At 41.9% G+C, this 17209-nt stretch overlaps 1 protein-coding gene and 1 pseudogene across 1 annotated transcript in view; both read right to left on the reverse strand.

Annotated features, from left to right (window-relative positions):
• ASPH (aspartate beta-hydroxylase) overlaps positions 1–17209 on the reverse strand; it is a 194300-nt gene that overhangs the window by 112242 nt on the left and 64849 nt on the right. Inside the window, exons 13-14 of the mRNA XM_035011224.1 lie at positions 16688–16732; positions 5004–5045 (exon numbers count right to left, since the gene is read on the reverse strand). Coding sequence (XP_034867115.1) covers positions 5004–5045; positions 16688–16732 — 87 coding nt within the window. The remainder of the gene's footprint in view (positions 1–5003; positions 5046–16687; positions 16733–17209) is intronic.
• Positions 2213–2348, reverse strand: LOC118015497 (annotated as a pseudogene).

A 17209-nucleotide genomic window follows, 5' to 3' on the forward strand; every position in this document is an offset into this window, starting at 1 on the left:
TTTGAGAGAGAGAGAATGAGAGAGAGCACATGAGAGTGGGGAGGGTCAGAGGGAGAAGCAGACTCCCCGCCGAGCAGGGAGCCTGGTGTGGGACTCTATCCAGGGACTCCAGGATCATGACCTGAGCTGAAGGCAGTCGCTTAACCAACTGAGCCACCCAGGGGCCCAATAAATAAAATCTTAAAAAAAAAAAGAAAGATTTTATTTATTTATTTGAGAGAGAGAGCACATGAGAGGGGGAAGGGTCGGGAGGGTCAGAGGGAGAAGCAGACCCCCCTGTCGAGCAGGGAGCCCGATGCGGGACTCGATCCCGGGACTCCAGGATCATGACCCGAGCCGAAGGCAGTTGCTTAACCAACTGAGCCACCCAGGCGCCCACATATGGATCTTTTAAAAGCACGGTTTTAACAAAACCTTAAAACTGGCACACCTTGATTCACCCCCAAATCAACCAACTTCATTGCTAATCAAAGCAATCTGGAGTCCAGGTATTTGCATAGTAATAGCAGTAGCAGACTGCATTTATGATTTACAGATAGTTTCATTTTATCTTCCTGTTTTGAAGTATACCCTGTGAGGCATTAAGAACCATGATCCTTATTTCTGGATGAAGAAACTGAAAGTGAACGTGTATTTAACACTTGGAACACTTGTCAGTCCTGTGGTCCAAGCAGCATGGGTGTGACGACGATCCCTGCATCCACTGAGCTCTGACATGTGAGGTCACAGAGTGGACCATGTAATTACTCTGGTTTCTTTAGGGATGACAACAGCTGTCTTCTTCGTACTCCAGTGTCACTGACTCAAGCTTTGGGTTTCCCAAGGATTTCCATCCTAAGAGTTCTATCTGGGTCTGGTTCTTACTCCTACAATTTGGGTTTTATAGAGCCTGTAATGTCTGTTCATATTAATCCTCTGAAATTAAAACATAATAGAAATTCACTCAAACAATATACACTAAGTGCCTACTAGGTGCCAAGCACAGGAAATGCAGCAGTGAGCAGAACAGAAAAAATGTGTCTTCGTGGAAATTTTATTCCAGTGGGAGGTTCAGACAATAAATACTGAAGAATTAAACTATCAAATATAATCACATGGTGTTATATAGAAAACAAAGCAAGGAGGGGCAGTTGGTTAAGCGACTGCCTTCGGCTCAGGTCGTGATCCTGGAGTCCCGGGATCGAGTCCCGCATCGGGCTCCCTGCTCGGCAGGGAGTCTGCTTCTCCCTCGGACCCTCCCCCCTCTCATGTGCTCTCTTTCTCATTCTCTCTCTCTCAAATAAATAAATAAAATCTTTAAAAAAAAAAAAAGAAAACAAAGCAAGGAAACAGGGTATGGAAAGTAAGGGGTTTTTAACCTCAAGTAAGGTTAGGGAGGTTCACTAAGAAGGCTACAGTTGAGCAAAGACTGTGGCAAGCCATGTGGGTGCTGGGGTAGAAGAGTCAACCTGGAAGGAACGGTCACTGCAAAGGTCCTGGGTCCTGTGCGTGCTTGGCGGGGAAGCCCATGTAGCTAGAGCAGAGTGAGCAAAGGAGAGAGAGTATTATAGGATGTGATGTTGGGGAGGAAACCAAGAGAAGACAGAGAAGGGAGAATGGATTTTATGAGGGCTTGTAAACCACGGCAAAGGACTTCGTTTTATTCTGAGGGATATACAAAGATGCTGGAGGCACTGGGCAACATGACACAGCTTAGGTTTTAAAGGGGTCACCGTGGCTACTGTATTGAGAAAGATTATAGAGACAAAGGGAAGACCAGTTAGGAGGCAACCGGAATAATGCCGGCAAGAGACAGTGGTAGCTGGGAGCTAGGTGGTGGTGGGTGTTGGGGGCAGGAGGCGGTGGAATTCTGGATGTGCTGTGGGGAGAGGACTGACAGGACTTGCTGAGGGAAATATAGGGAGGCATGAAAGAGACGCTTCGTAGGAGGAGCGGGCTTCGAGGGGGAAGGTCAGGAGTTCAGTTTACACCAGTTAAGTTTGAAGTGATTATCAGATGTCCAAACGAGGTTCTCCGGCAGACACCTGGTAACAGTAACCCAGGCTGCAGGCGAGTGTGGTAATCCTTGGCAGACAGATATTTAAAGCGAGGAGATTAGGTCAGATCACCGAGGGAGTGTGTGCAGATGGAGCAATGCTCTGAGGACTGAGTCCTGGGGCACTTGAGTGCCAGATGGTCAGGGAGATGAGGAACAGCCCTCCAAAGAGGCTGAGAAAAGCACACACAGCAGAGAGTAGGAGAAAAACCAAGAGGATGTGGTAACCAGCAAGCCAAGTGAAGGAAACATTCTAGAATCGAGGAAGTGATCAATTCTACACTTGATCTTAGCCAAAAGGCTGAGAAGCGATCAACTCTAGCAAAAACTGATGATACCCTCCTCCTTGATTTGTTTTTTCTCCTTAGTACAGTTGTCCCTCCTTATCTGCAGGGGACCCATTCCAAGACTCCCAATGGATGCCAGAAACCACAGAGAGTACCAAACCCTATAATACATACCTATGATAAAGTTAAATTTATAAATCAGGCACCATAAGAGATTATTATTATAATTAATAATAAAATAGAACAAGTGTAACGATACACTGTAATAAAAGTTATATGAATGTGGTCTCTCTCTTTCTCTCTCAAAATATCTTGTACTCATCTTACTTAAGATGCTGTGAGATTAGAAAATGCCTACGTGATGAGATCAAGTGAGGGGAAGGACACAGGCATTGTGGCGTAGCATTAGGCTACTAGTGACCTTCTGACAATAGGTCAGAAAGAGGATCATCTGCTTGCTGACCACATCTGACCGCGGGTCACTGAAATCGTAGAAAACAAAGCTGGGGAGAAGGGGGCTACTTACTTATCACGATCAGAGTATGTCGTGGTGTCCTGGCAGATCAGGAAGGTGGGGCAGCATGGAGAACTCGGGTCATGACTGAGCTAAATCCCAGTCATCTATGTAGAAAAGTCAACAGTTTCTAACACCGACGAGAAAGTTGCACAAGTAGCGATTTAGAAACGTGTAGGTAAGTACTAGAAGAAACAGCTAAAAGAATCTCAGGGATGGGCCTCATAGACAGGGATTAGGGAGGTAGAAGGCTGCTGTGTTTCATTAAAAGTCATACTTTTAAAACTGTATCTTGGCACTGCTTTCATAAAATATTAAATACATGGGGCGCCTGGGTGGCTCAGTCGTTAAGCATCTGCCTTCGGCTCAGGTCATGATCCCGGGGTCCTGGGATCGAGCCCCACATTGGGCTCCCTGCTCTGCGGGAAGCCTGCTTCTCCCTCTCCCACTCCCTCTGCTTGTGTTCCCTCTCTGGCTGTGTTTCTCTCTGTCAAATAAACAAATAAAATCTTAAAAAAAAAAAAATTTAAATACAACGAGTCAGGAAAAAAAAAAAAAAAGCATGACTAAATGCCTAGTTCCCAGCCTACGGGCTACAAAATTACAGCCAGAGGCCAGCAACTCTGTATGCTCACCAAAGAATTCTACACTAAGACCATGTACATGATGTATATTATAACATGTTATGTACTATAATATCTTCTCAAATGTAGACACTGCTTTCATCACTAAAAATTAAAGGCATTTCTGAAATTGTAATGTTCAATCATTAAAGATTTTATCATTCAAATATTAAAAGCAAACAGAACTACCCTATGACCCAGTAATCGCACTACTGCGTATTCACCCAAAAAATACAGAAACACTAATTCAAAGGGATACATGCACCCCTATGTTTATAGCAGCATTCTTTATGACAGCCAAACTATCAAAGTAGCCCAAGCGTCCATCGATAGATGAATGGATAAAGAAGATGTGGTATATATACAACGCAATATTATTCAGCCATAAAAATAAAAGACTGTAATCGTGCCATTTGCAACAACGTGGATAGAGCTAGATAGTATAATGGATGCTAAGTACAGCAAGTCAGTCAGAGAAAAACAAATACCATATGATCTCACTCATGTGTAGAATTTAAGAAACAAATGAGCAAGGGAAAAAAAATATAGGGAGAGAGACACACACAAGCCAAGAAACAGATTGTCAACTATAGAGAATAAACTGATGGTTACCAGAGGGGAGGCAGGTGGGGGAGGTTGGGGATTAAAGAGCACACTTATCGTGATGAAAAAATTAATTAATTAATTAATTAAATGATATAAAAAAATATTTGTGAGGGATAAAATTAGTAGCCTTACTATTTAGAGATTCTTATTGTCTAAGCTTGAATTAAATACTGAAAAATAAAAATGTCCACAATTGGAAAGAATAAAGGGAAGTAGAATATGCAAAAAAAAAAAAAAAAGCATAAGCACTATTCCATGATCATCTATATAATTGTTTAACTTGGTTCCTCACTCCAAGTAAGCTAAGGAATCTTTGTAAGAGCTGAGTTAAAATTCTATTGGGTTATTTAATTTATTAGAATCCCATTGTAATCAACTGTGGGAAGGCAGAGATGATTCTTTCTTTATGGATGTAACCTTCTTTGCATGTCCTTCCAACAACTCAGAGTTCCTTATAAAAAGAGAACATGTTCTAGTAATTTCTGGATCTCTATTCCTGGCACGGATGTTAACATAAACAATAATATTTAACATTTCTTAAGTGCTTTCCCTGCGCTATACATTGCTTTAAGTACCTTACACATATTGTCATTTAATTACTATCGTAGAAACAGGAGTCTTCTGGTCCCTGAACTTGGTACTATTTTATTCCCATATCACAGAGAGGAAACTGAGGCACAGAGGGCAAGGAATTCTCAGACATACATATAGTGAACAGCAAAACCAGGATTAGAAACCAGGCTACCTCTTTAGAGACTTTGCTCTTAATGTTTATGTAAATATTGATAAATGTTTGTTGATAAAACCATTGAAATAATAAACCCAGAGGCAATTTCTTTTCACTGGTGATACAAAATAAAATCAGCATGTTATTCATGAATAGTGTGATGATTTTCTTCCTATGTATATTTGAAAGGCAGTTTATTTGATGATCTCACCTTTTTCTTTTATTTCTGGATCATCTGTTTTTCTATTTGTTTCTGAAAAGTAAAGACAAAACAAAGTAAGTATTGTGAAAGTCCCCATTCGTTATCTCAAAATATAGGACCATATTTAAATGAATTCAAATAAATATAATTTAAGAAAAATATTCCTGGGCATAGAATTCCAATTTTCCTAAACCCTGAATTCTTTACACATGAAATTTGTTACAAAATACTAAGATTAGACTCATATGAATTGCTTTTAAAAGTCACCAGGCTTATACTTATAAAAGTAACCAGGTGTGGGCGCCTGGGTGGCTCAGTTGGTTAAGCGACTGCCTTCGGCTCAGGTCATGATCCTGGAGTCCCGGGATCGAGTCCCACATCGGGCTCCCTGCTCGGCGGGGAGTCTGCTTCTCCCTCTAACCCTACCCCCTCTTGCGCTCTCTCACTCTCTCTAATAAATAAATTTAAAAAATCTTTAAAAAAAAATGTTTAAAAAAAAAAAAAAGTAACCAGGTATGAGGCACCAGGCTAAGTATTCCTCATTAACAGGAAAGTAGGGCTGTGGGTCGTCATCTCCTCCAAAAGTGCCTCTGTGGGTATAAAGGCAAACTGGAGTGGAGTGAAGCCCTCACCAAAGCTTGTTCAATATTGATACTGTCTCCTAAAACCAGAAGACTTTAACAGCCACCATGTGCTTTAAAGAAATGCCGCATGTCCCCCTCACTGGGGTGACACCAGTCTCACCTCCCCAAGGACTTCACACATACACATCTGGAACACTAAGGGTTGCTGCACTGAGCCCAGGTGCTGAGGAGCCGAGATGGGCCAGACAGCCCACCTGTGTCAGCCTCTCACTAAGTTAACCACAGTCGTAGGGTCTCTCCCACGAATGGGACCGTGTGCAGTAAAACCCACCCAGAACCTCGACCAAACAACATCCACCTTACATGGAAAACTATGGCATATGACCTGACCCTGAGCTTATAAGTTCATTTCTGCACTATCTCAGATCTGGCCCACTGTTTCATAGAAATTGGGGTCTAGCTAAATTTCACGGTAGACCAGCTGATTATATAGTTCCCGTAGGTACTCATCTAGCTTTGGGTATTTCTAGGAATGCATGTATAGGCATGTGTGTGGGAGTCAGGATAGCGCAGAGTTTGGGAGACTGATACAAAATCAGACTCAGTTCTTCCCCCAGAGTAGACCAGGCCGTGGGGTGAGATCAGGGGTACAACCACTGAACGCTCCATTGTTTTGCTCGCCGGCTTCCTCCATACATTCCTATCAAACATTGCACTTTTTAGAAGTGACAAGTAAATGGGAGGCAGGCTTCCGATACAAGGCAGGGCTTTTTATAGGTCAGGCGTTTCAAGACACCAATGGAGAGGAAGGGAATGACCGTGAAAGCTGCAGAGTGCAGGCTCAGTCTAAGTACATCGCGCCCCCCTACTGCCTCCTGCCTCCCTAGGGGGAGGTCTGTCTCCCTCTGTGCAAAGGAAGAAGCTGAGGCTGGGAAAGTCGAGTGCCTGACCTATCAAGGTCAGCTGTTTACATCATTCCAAAGCATATAATCTTCCCACAGTGCCCTTCCCTACCTTCCCTGAAAGAGAAACGGGAGATAGGGACATGCAGGCTTTGCCTCGAGCAAAGAGTGGGTTTTATCAAGTTGACTGGCACACTCTTCCTGCCAGTGCTGCAGGACGTACACGGGATATTTAAAAACAAAAACAAAAACAAAAAGCCATTCTAGATTTCTGTTGAATGTTCTAGAATTTCTGATCGTATTAACCATAACCTCCTTTATCAAAAAGTTAGGCAGCGCATCATTTCATAGGATGCACTCTCAGAGGACACAGGATTGAGGAAAAACATCAACACACAATCCTGGTCCCCCAAGGAGCCCTTCCAGTGCTACCAGCAGTGCCTGCAGGAAGGCTGTGCCCCTCCACGTTCTCCAGGAATCCGTCGCTTGGCATGGGGCTGGGGTCATCTGAAAACGCAAGCACGAAATGCAAGTTGCTAACCTGACTAGAGAGAACAGGTGAGTGCTACCCACGAAGAGGAGTTTAGGGCTCCCCACACATCTTCCCGCCCCCAGGGGAGAAATAAGGAAGGAGGAGTGGTTTGAATGGGTCCCATTTTAAATGGGTAGGAGGGCCCTGGCCAGGCACCCTCTGGGGAACAAGGCCACCATCTTTCTTCCTCCCCAGCAGCAGTATTTACGAGAGGGCAGTGAGCCTGACCGAAGAAGGTCCAGGCCAGACTTCCCCAGCTCTGGGCAAGAGCTCTCTCTCTCACGTTCCCTTCTGCCCTTCACCTCACACCAACATGTGGACATCTGTGACTCGTGTTTGGATATGGGTAAATGAGCAGAGCAGGCATTTTGGCCCCTCTGATTTTCAGTGGGTAAAAGCATTTTCAGAGATCCAGCTTCCTTCACTAGTATTCTGCAAAGCTCACAGTAAAGTGTTACTCTGCTTTACTTTATTCTCTGTGTACACATGCTTTATTCTCTGTGTGCTTTATTCTCTGTGTACACTCACTTCCCTGGGAGACCCATGGGGACCTCGCCGTGCCCCAGAGAAGGACTTACTGGATGCTTACTGGGTGCCAGGCATTGTTCTAAGCACTTGCTGCAGACGATCCCATCAACCCCATCAACCCCATCAACCCTGGGAGGTAGTTTTAATTTTATGGATAAGGAAACTAAGGCTTAGAGAGGCTCAGGAATCTTGCCAAAGGTCACAGAACAGGTAAGACTGATTTAGAAAGTATCCTCTGTAATAATACTTCAATCACACTCTGTATGTTCCAATGACGGGCAGTCTCCAAGTTAAAGGGAGCTATCTGCTCAGCCCAATTCTGAAAATTACCCACGTCCAAGTTCACTTGTAACTCATACTTAGGGTTTAAGCACTCGTAGAAGAAAGGTGTAATGCAATCCCTAACTGTACTTACTTTTTTCCCCCCTCTCAGGATAAGGAAAACCTTACTAAAAAGAACGGGATCTTAATTGTTCAAAAATGATCATACACCATTAAAGAAAATCCCTTAATATCCTGAACTCTATGCTGTTCCAGTACCCGTGCTTCCCTGCTTACTGACCAGTTCTTCTTGGCCCTCACGCACGTCCAAAGCTAATTTCCATCCGGGCCCAGTTGCCCTCGCCAGTTCCTCATGTCCCTGGCATCTGTGACTCTCCAAGACTCTGTTTCCCCGGTGCTGGCCCACTCAGCCAGCCACAACTTTCCTGTCCCCCTTCTCTGTCTCTCTGCCAGTACTTCCCGAGGTTGCCCGTCCACCGTCACCTGGACTACTACTTGTTAGTCTCCGACCTGCTCTCCTGCCTGCATTCTGGCCTCCCTCCAACTGTTTCCACCTGCCACCTGTTGCCCACGTGCTCACCATGAAGGACCATGGCTGGCAGGTGTCTCGGCCTCTCTGCCCCTCAGTTTCCTTATCTGCAAGCAGGGATAAGCCCCACCTGCTGGGAAAACGCAAGTGACCGACACACACAAAGCGCTCAGCAGAGGCAATGCAGTCAGTAAAAGTGGGTCTGTTTATGGTTCGTCTCCCCCTCCGATTTCGCTCAGCATAATACCCTCCATTTCCATCCACGTCGTTGCAAATGGCAAGATTTCAACTAATGATGTAATGTATGGTGATTAACATAACATAATAAAAAAAAAAAGTGGGTCTGTTTATCCTGAGTGAGTGAGTCTGAAGTCTCCTTCTGGCATGCCGGAGGAGAAAACAACCCTTTCTGGATCCCGGAGGCTTCTTCCCTACTTGTCTAGTTCTCCTTTTCTGCCCCAAGAATGAAGATGTAAAGAGAACCTGCCGTACCCTCACCTGCCCTTCCACCTGCTCAGACTCTTTCGTCTTCTCAACTACAATGGAGTTCATGTCCTCATGGTACAATGGTCATGGGGGAGCAGGAGGCTGTAGGGGAGTGGGGCTTGCCTCACTAGGGAATTACCAAAACTGCTAGGTGCTAAAAAAAACCTACAAAGGATGGATGCACGGGCTATTTCATTTTAATCTGGCTCCCGGCAATGTAGCATCAGAGTAAATGTTAAACAAAATAAACATCACCTATTAGAAATAGGTTAAGAAAGGGTCGAAGGTACACCTTCGTGATTTCAGTCATCAAGGATACTGTAATATTCTAATATACTAGTTAAGTATAAAATGAACTGATTTTGTTATATAACAAAATAATAATTCAAAATAATGACAATATAGAGAAGAATTCTGCATTTTATTGCACTCAAATAACATTAAACAGAAGACATTTACATTATTTTTAGAAAATCCATTGATATTGCCCAGCGTGGCTCGTATTTGTGAAGACAAGGCTCATTAATTCAGATATTTGGAATCAGAAAGTATTTGAAGTTGACCACATTATAACGAATCCTCAGTTTCCAGAGCTCTAGAGATTATATACAAAAATCCAGCAAAATTCTACTCATTTATCAGTTCTATGTCACTGCTAAGTTGCCCTAAAAAAATAAGGCTTTATAAAAAGTAGTGTTCTATAATTCACAATATGAATTAAGAGCTTTATTAGAATTTGAGTAGCAACTCCGTATTACCCATATCACAGCTTTAGAAAATTATTGCTTTTCCTAGTAACTCAGTCTTCTGGATTTCACTACCCACTGGGTCAGCATGCATCACTCACTATGTTGTAACTATGATCTATAAGGATAAAAATATAAAATCTCTCTGATTGTAACCCTAAAAGCAGGGGAGAAAAAAGTCATCTTATCTTAAAACAATGTTAACTTAATCAAGAGCTATCTCTGACATGGAAATGAAATTACTTCTTATGGCTTTTCCTTTGATTTTAATAGCTCATGGTCCTTTCAAAATGATGTCACTACCTTCTTTTCCTAACAAATGAGTATTTTCATCACAGCAACTATTGCTGAGCCCAAATAAACCACTTTAAAAGTAGAAGAAACTCTTCAGGGTGGAAAAGAAAAGGCTCATACGTTGCAAACAGCAGCAGGAAAAGCGGCTTGTGTGCACCTTCCACACGCCCTACATCAACCCAGCTAGAGGCATCGTTCTCTAGTAAGATCACGGGGCCGTCTCCAGTGTTGTGAGGGCATAACTCAATTAGCCAACGGCAGAGCAACCTTTAAGATGTGCACCGGCAATTTATACAGGTTTTCTAAAATTTCAACAAATACCGAAGGGACAAAGCTATTCTATGATTGATCCGAGGTGCCCGACAGCGTTTTTGCATGACAGAGCAGGCCATTCCTTTTGCCTATATCCTAGCAAGGAATTTTAACTGTTCCCCCTCGATCTGAAAAATAAATAAACCACGATAACTTAAGACTTGCACCGAAATATTCAACTTTTCTCATCAGTGAGCTACCAGCTCCAGGAACCTCAAAATTTGAGTTTTACCCTGAACACTCGAAGCCAAGGTAGAAACGTCTTCTAAGGATATCAGTGCGGGTATATCCAGCTCCAATCTTCACAGCTAACCGTGACCGTCAGTAGCGGGCCTCGGAGTGCAAGCGCGGGGCACTCTTCATGGCTTTGAGGTCACATTTATGCCGTTTACACAGGTCAGTCCAACAGACGTAGGGGTAATTACCAGTCATATACACAGTAAAACCCTGCCAAGACAAATGCTACTACATCGTCAATATAATCAACTGTTATCTGAACAACACACATAAATGTAGGTAAGATCGGAAGCTGTGTCACAACAAGAAAGAGGAGAAAATCCAAAGGATCCACTAAAGCTATTGAAAACGGACATGCAGGAATGTAACATTACATGTAATTTCTGTTTCTAAAAAAAAAAAAAAAATACACTAAGATGCCAGTGGACTATGATTGATTGAAAACATCTTTAGTGTTCATTCCCAAAGATCTTGGTCTGCTCAGTAATTGCGTCACAAGACCTATCACAGCCATCTTTTGGAGCGTATGGTTAGGCTGGTCCTCCTGCGGTAGTGGGGGCAGTCTTTCTGAAGCTTTAAGTATCTGCAAAAATAAGGGGAAATCTAAATTAAAGGACCAACCAGACACAGACTGTGAAACTGCTTCATTTTCATTCTACTTAAAAAAAAAAAAAAAAAACCCCACCGACAGAAGTAAATGCTTTTTACGTGCTATTGTTGTTTTTAAGGGCAACTCGTTAAACAGTGATTAACTACCCAGAGAAGTCCCTGGGAATTACTTGCAAAGCTGCTGATGAAAATTTAAGCTTCTTAGAGCATCTGAGAATTACAACTAAATTTAAGAACTTCAATCTTTTGAGAGATACAAGCATTAACTCTCTTTCTCCCGTCAGTGTTTTCACTGTTATTAATAAGAAATGTAATAGAGAAAAAAGAAATCTAGCATGGTGTTTGAAAAACAAATACAGGAAGGATTTTCAAGGAGCAACTGGATACTGTAAGTTGCAGTTAAAATACATTAATATAATCGTATGTCAGTTTTTAATGTTACTGACAATATAAATGATTGGGTAAAAAAAGTATACAGTAAAAGTCATTCTTGTCCAATTTTTTTGCAAATACTTTCTCATTCCAAACTTTAGTATCTGGTTGATTTTACCATCACAGCATTAGATCTGTTACAATTCGAGTAGAAAAGAAGATGGTGCACTTAAAGGCCCAGCCAAATTTTGATATAATTTCTAAATCTGGATTATGATCCTTCCTTCCTCCCTTCCTATCTATCTATCTATCCATCTATCTATCTACCTACCTATATATGGGGGTGTGTGTGTGTGTGTGTGTATGTGTATCCAGACATTTTTATATAGGTAGATTTGGTGCTAATGTGAGGTAACTAGAAATCATCTGTATACTTTTATATATCCAACAGAAATGAGTATTTATATACAACAGACATGTACAAGATTATTCATAGAAGCTTTCTTCATAACAGTCAGAAACTGGAAACATTCATAACAGCTATCAATGTAGAATGGATTTTTTTAATGTAATGTATTTATAGTAAAGGGCAATGAATAGAAACCAATACTATGCATGACAAAGTAGATGAAACTCAGACACGATGTTGAACAACAAAAAAGAGTCACCAAAAAAGCATATCTGCATTTGTGTGTGTCTGCTTCTGGTTTTGTTTTATTAAATTCAAGAGCAAGCAAACCAATCAGTGGTGATACAGATCAGCACAGCTGCTGTTGGGGGGGATGGGACTGAGCGGGAGGAAGGAGAGATTTCTGGAGCACTAGAAGCATTCCGACGAGTGGGTGCAGGAATGGATCGCAGGCACAAGTTCCTTAAGCTGTACGTTCAACGAGTGAGCACGTCTGTGTGCGTCAATTACACCTCAACAGAAAATGTTTTTACAAATGCGTTTGGCGTCAGGTTCTCTTAGAATTTGTCAGCGAGCTAGCCCGTGAGAGGAATGAGCATTTCCGTAACTGTGCCATCAAGCGTACCTGAGGTTGTGGGAAGCTGTTCGAGGCATAATGTTGAGTACCGATGAAAAGGCAAACTTAAAGCCCATTTACAATTCTGAAGGACCCAAATGTGTGCTCCTGAACACTTAAAGACGACTCCACTCAGAAGTGGTTCACCGAGTTGCAAAGCCAGTATGTCCGAAATCGGGCCAGTCACCTCCTCTGCTACTCTCTACCTCCTCCTGCCTCCACTAGGTCCACGAAGGGCTGATCATTCATGCATTCAGGTCAGGAAAACGGGAATCTTCCTGGACTCTTCCCGTCCATCCGCCCTCTCTCCCTGCACATTGCTTCCAATTCCAATCCCCATGAGTCAACCCCACACCTCAAAAGTCAGCTCCAGCACGACGACACCTGGGGAGGCCTATGTGACTCTCCACACCCTTGCTCCCAAAGTTGGGTTAATTATCCCTCCTTCTCTGTGCTGCCCTGTCTACCCCTCTGGGGACTTGATGACATCGTAGTGGTTGTTTTACTCAGCTGTAAGCCCACAGGACTGCGACCCGTTATGGGGCAGGCACCATATTGTTGCTCGAGTGTCTTCTTCGCCCAGGGCACAGCTGTGCCTTTGTACTTGCTCAATACGTACTTCTTGCCTAAACGATGAAATCTATAACAGTAACCTTCATGTTAGGCGCTTATGCACATAAGCGAAGACCTCTAGGGCTGCCGGACTAAGGCCGGCTAGTGTCCTAGTGATCACATTAGGAAATGCTGGGTGACAAGGGGTGGCATGAGTGAAAGTTCGCGCAGATGCAGCAGAGCAAAGCCATCCCCATTGCTAGACCAGTCCAGGGTGGGCTGAGTTACAATGTTATCTCCATTTTCAGAGAGACGGGAGCAGCAGAAACACTGGTGCTCACATATCTCCATCCTGAATAATGATTATCACCATAAAACATAACATTAACTTCTTTTTTCTCTGGCATGGTATGACAGAAAAGAATTGTTACTGGAACCAGTTAGTGAAAGGGCCTTAACATACTGTTTGGCAGGAAATTTTCCTCGGATGAATTTCGTAAGTGATTCCTTCATAAATGAATCAATTTGTGCTATTCATATTTATTCTGTCATATTGCCAGAATCACACGCTATATGATTTCAAGTAAAAATCTGGGTTTGGGGGCGCCTGGGTGGCTCAGTCGGTTAAGCGTGCATCTGCCTTCGGCTCAGGTCATGATCCCAGAGTCCTGGGATCGAGTCCCACATCGGGCTCCCTGCTCAGTGGGGAGCCTGCTTCTCCCTCTCCCTCTCTGCCTACTGCTCTGCCTACTTATGCTGTCTCTCTCTCTGTCAAATAAATAAATTAGGAGAGAGAAAGTGAAAACCCACTAAAGGAGCATGGATTGCAAAAACAATTTAAAAAAAAAAATCTGGTATTCAAAATGCTTGACTTCTAATATCAGAATGATCAATTCTTAGGACTGACTTTTTATATCCTTGTCAAGAGCAAAGCATTTATAAATTTACAAATATAAACAAAAGATGACAAAATTCAAGCTACTGGACAACTTACTTTTCTACCACTTCCAGGTCCTAGCTGAAGTACTAATGTATATGAAGAGAAAGATGCTGAGTAAGACGACAGCTCTAGTTTTACCACATCAAAACAGTTCTCAGAATGCATCAGCCCTTAGGCCTTCCCTTATGAAAAACCCTCTAGAGCACAGAGGCCAAGAGTGTGAACTCTGGAGCCAGCATGCAAGGGGCAGCCTCCATACTGCCACCTGTCGGCTCTCAGACCCGCTTTGTTGTGTCTCGGTTTTCTCATCTGTAAAATGGAGATAACAGCGTGCCTACCTCTTAGGCAACTGGAAACATTAAATGAGTTAATTCATGGAATGTGCTTAGAAGAGCTCCTACATAATGTTTAATGCTTACTAAAGGTTCGCATTCACTGGGCCGTAGTGTGTGGCTCAATATAACGGTGAATTAAGACAGTTCCCGCCCTATTGGGGTTATCCCGCCAATAAATACATTATTGTGAACTTAAACAAGAAATATTAAGACAGTATAACCTAGTCTTGGAATGATCAGGGAGGGCAAAGTAATCATCAGTTAAGACTCCAAGGGCCAGGAAAAAGTGAACTATTAACAGCTAGCATGTTGCAGAGGTCCTCCATTAAAGCTTCCCCTGAATAACAGATTTTAAAGACTGAAAGGTAAGGAGCATTGCAAAGGAGGGAGACAGGCCCTATCATCAGTGTTCCTGCAGTTTTTGTAATCACACAGATAATTGAGCACTTACAAGAGCAGTCAGCTTATTGTACAAGAAGATCACGAATATAGAGAGTTTTAACTATTATTCTTTTGTAAGACTGAATAAAAGAGGTTGTAATATACAGTAAGACTATGAAAATAATGAGAAATAAGCAAAGCAAGTGCAATCATTAAAAATAACTATTGCTAACTCTTGGCCTTATAGTCTCTTCTGGCAAGGTCACACTGTAACTGGGCAGCAGGTCAGTCAAATTTTTATGACACCAAATTACAGGTTACAACTTCCTGAGCAGGTCTTTCAGGGTTTAACTTCTCTTGATCCACCTCGAAGATCAGGCTAATTAATTACTAAAAAAAATAGTAATTATGGTCACGGTTGATGGGGAACTTATTGTATGTCAGTGAGTACAGATATTAATCAAATCTTCATTTTTACGTGCTTCGGTTGTTAAATACCTCCTCTCAAAAAGCATCTTCTTCCAGCACCCCAACCCCAGGGTATTTTATATTTATGTTGTGAGGAAATTCTTGCGCTCAGCTTATAAAACATGGAAATAAAAGCACAGAAATTTCTGGCCAGAAGACAGTATTACTTTTTATGCCTTCGCTAAAGTCAGGTCAGTATTAAAAAATCTGCACTGTAACTAGAAAAGAGTCAATGTTGTAAAAACTCATTATTTTAAAAAATACTTCGAAGACAATTTCTTTAAAGTACTGGACGGTGACTGAAATGCTAACTCAGTAATGTGCTCTGCCTCAAGGCAGAAACAAGGCCCTCCGTGAAGCACCCTCAACAATCAAGCAGAAATTACAAAGGCAGGATAGAAACATCAACTCTCCCTGCTCTGTGCACCTTTCCTAAACACAAAATACATGTACCTGCGCAGTATCCATCATGTAAAAGCCCAAATTCTCCATGCATTTCTATTCTCATTCACATTATAATACCAACAACCCAGTTCTCTTAAGCATTTGCACAGATGACTATAAATATACACGGTATGACAACCGCCAAAGCCTGTAACATCCCAACGTGAAATAAGCAACGATGAGCTGGGGTATATAAAAATATTCTTTGATTATAAAAGTTATTTTTTTTCCTTGAAATTTACTAGTCAGGAGATTCTGGCAGTTATAATTATTTCTACCAAAATCAACAAGAGTAATGCACATCATTGCTACAAAATTCACATTAAGCATAATGGAAGAAATCGGAGCAAAAATTCAACCAAAAAGAAAGAAAATGGAAATAAAACACAGAAGCAAGAGGAAATACCCTTGGGACAGAGGTCCCAGAAACCCCCCTCTTCACAAAACATGTCTTTCCCACTATGAGAACAGGAGGCTTGTATGTTAATTTCTGATTGCAGGTAGAATTAATGTCATCTCTCAAAGGCCATTTGAAAGCACAGGCCCTGGTCGAAATGATGTTCCCACTGTCTAAATTCACTGCTGTGAGAAGGGCATGTGGCAGAGGGGAGGGAAAAGTACAGAAATGGATTAACCCAGTGGGCTGGAAAGAAAGACTTCGGGTACTAACAAGACGTAGGCAGCCAGCCAGGATCGCCCAGGGCACTAAGATGCCGTCACGGAAATGGGGAATGGGGAAGAAGCATAAAGTCACAAAAGTATACACTACTAGAACTTTCATCTTAAGGCAATTCTGATCCATCATCAATTAGCCTATCAATTAAAAAAAAAAACCACCTAACTACTACTACTACTACCATCTATAATGGCAAAAATCATATGGTACTTTGATCTTTAACACTCCTCACAGTCTAGCTCAACAAACATGTACTAGACTGAATCTGACATGTATTTTCCTTTACTTTGGCTCAACTGATCAAAACGCAATCTTCTCTTTAAATTTAGGTAAAATTAATCCTTCTCTCAGGATTTTTACTCTTCATCGACTGATTTCATACAGCTACTGTGCCTATCAACAGTACGTTTTAAATTAAATAGAAAAGGAAAGAGCAATGCATCCAACAAAATGTCATACCTGGTGGTACCTCCTGTTGTTCTTCAGCAGGGGGCATGTGCTCTTCTAAAATAAGTAAGAAAATTACAATCCATTATATATCACTGACCAGTGTTTAAGATACAGATTGTATTTAAGTTACAGTGATTATTTTTACAGACGTTTTTGGGATTCGCGTGCAATGATAACAAAAACATTAAGTTTTCACACTATTACAACAAAGAAGAATTAGCTAGAACTTCACAAAATGTTGTATACTTCTCAAGTGTTCATAAAATAGGCTTTACGTTATCTGCCTAACTGACTAACTGCAAAACTCGCTGCCTGGGCAAAGGAGATATGAACTAAAACCCAGGTCTTCACCACAATTTTGCATCAGACTTGATAAGAAAGCTGAGGAAAGATGTTTAAAATATTTTGTTAAAAAATTTTTAAGACATAACCCTAATTGTAACATGAACGAAACAACGCAAAGAAATTGAAAGATCAGAGTCCTAAAAGTAAATTACTATCCTTAATAAAGTTTCTGAAAAATAATATTCA

This window comes from Mirounga leonina, unplaced genomic scaffold, assembly GCF_011800145.1.
Source record: "Mirounga leonina isolate KUSES-001 unplaced genomic scaffold, KU_Mleo_1.0 Mir_165, whole genome shotgun sequence".
Taxonomy (NCBI): domain Eukaryota; kingdom Metazoa; phylum Chordata; class Mammalia; order Carnivora; family Phocidae; genus Mirounga; species Mirounga leonina.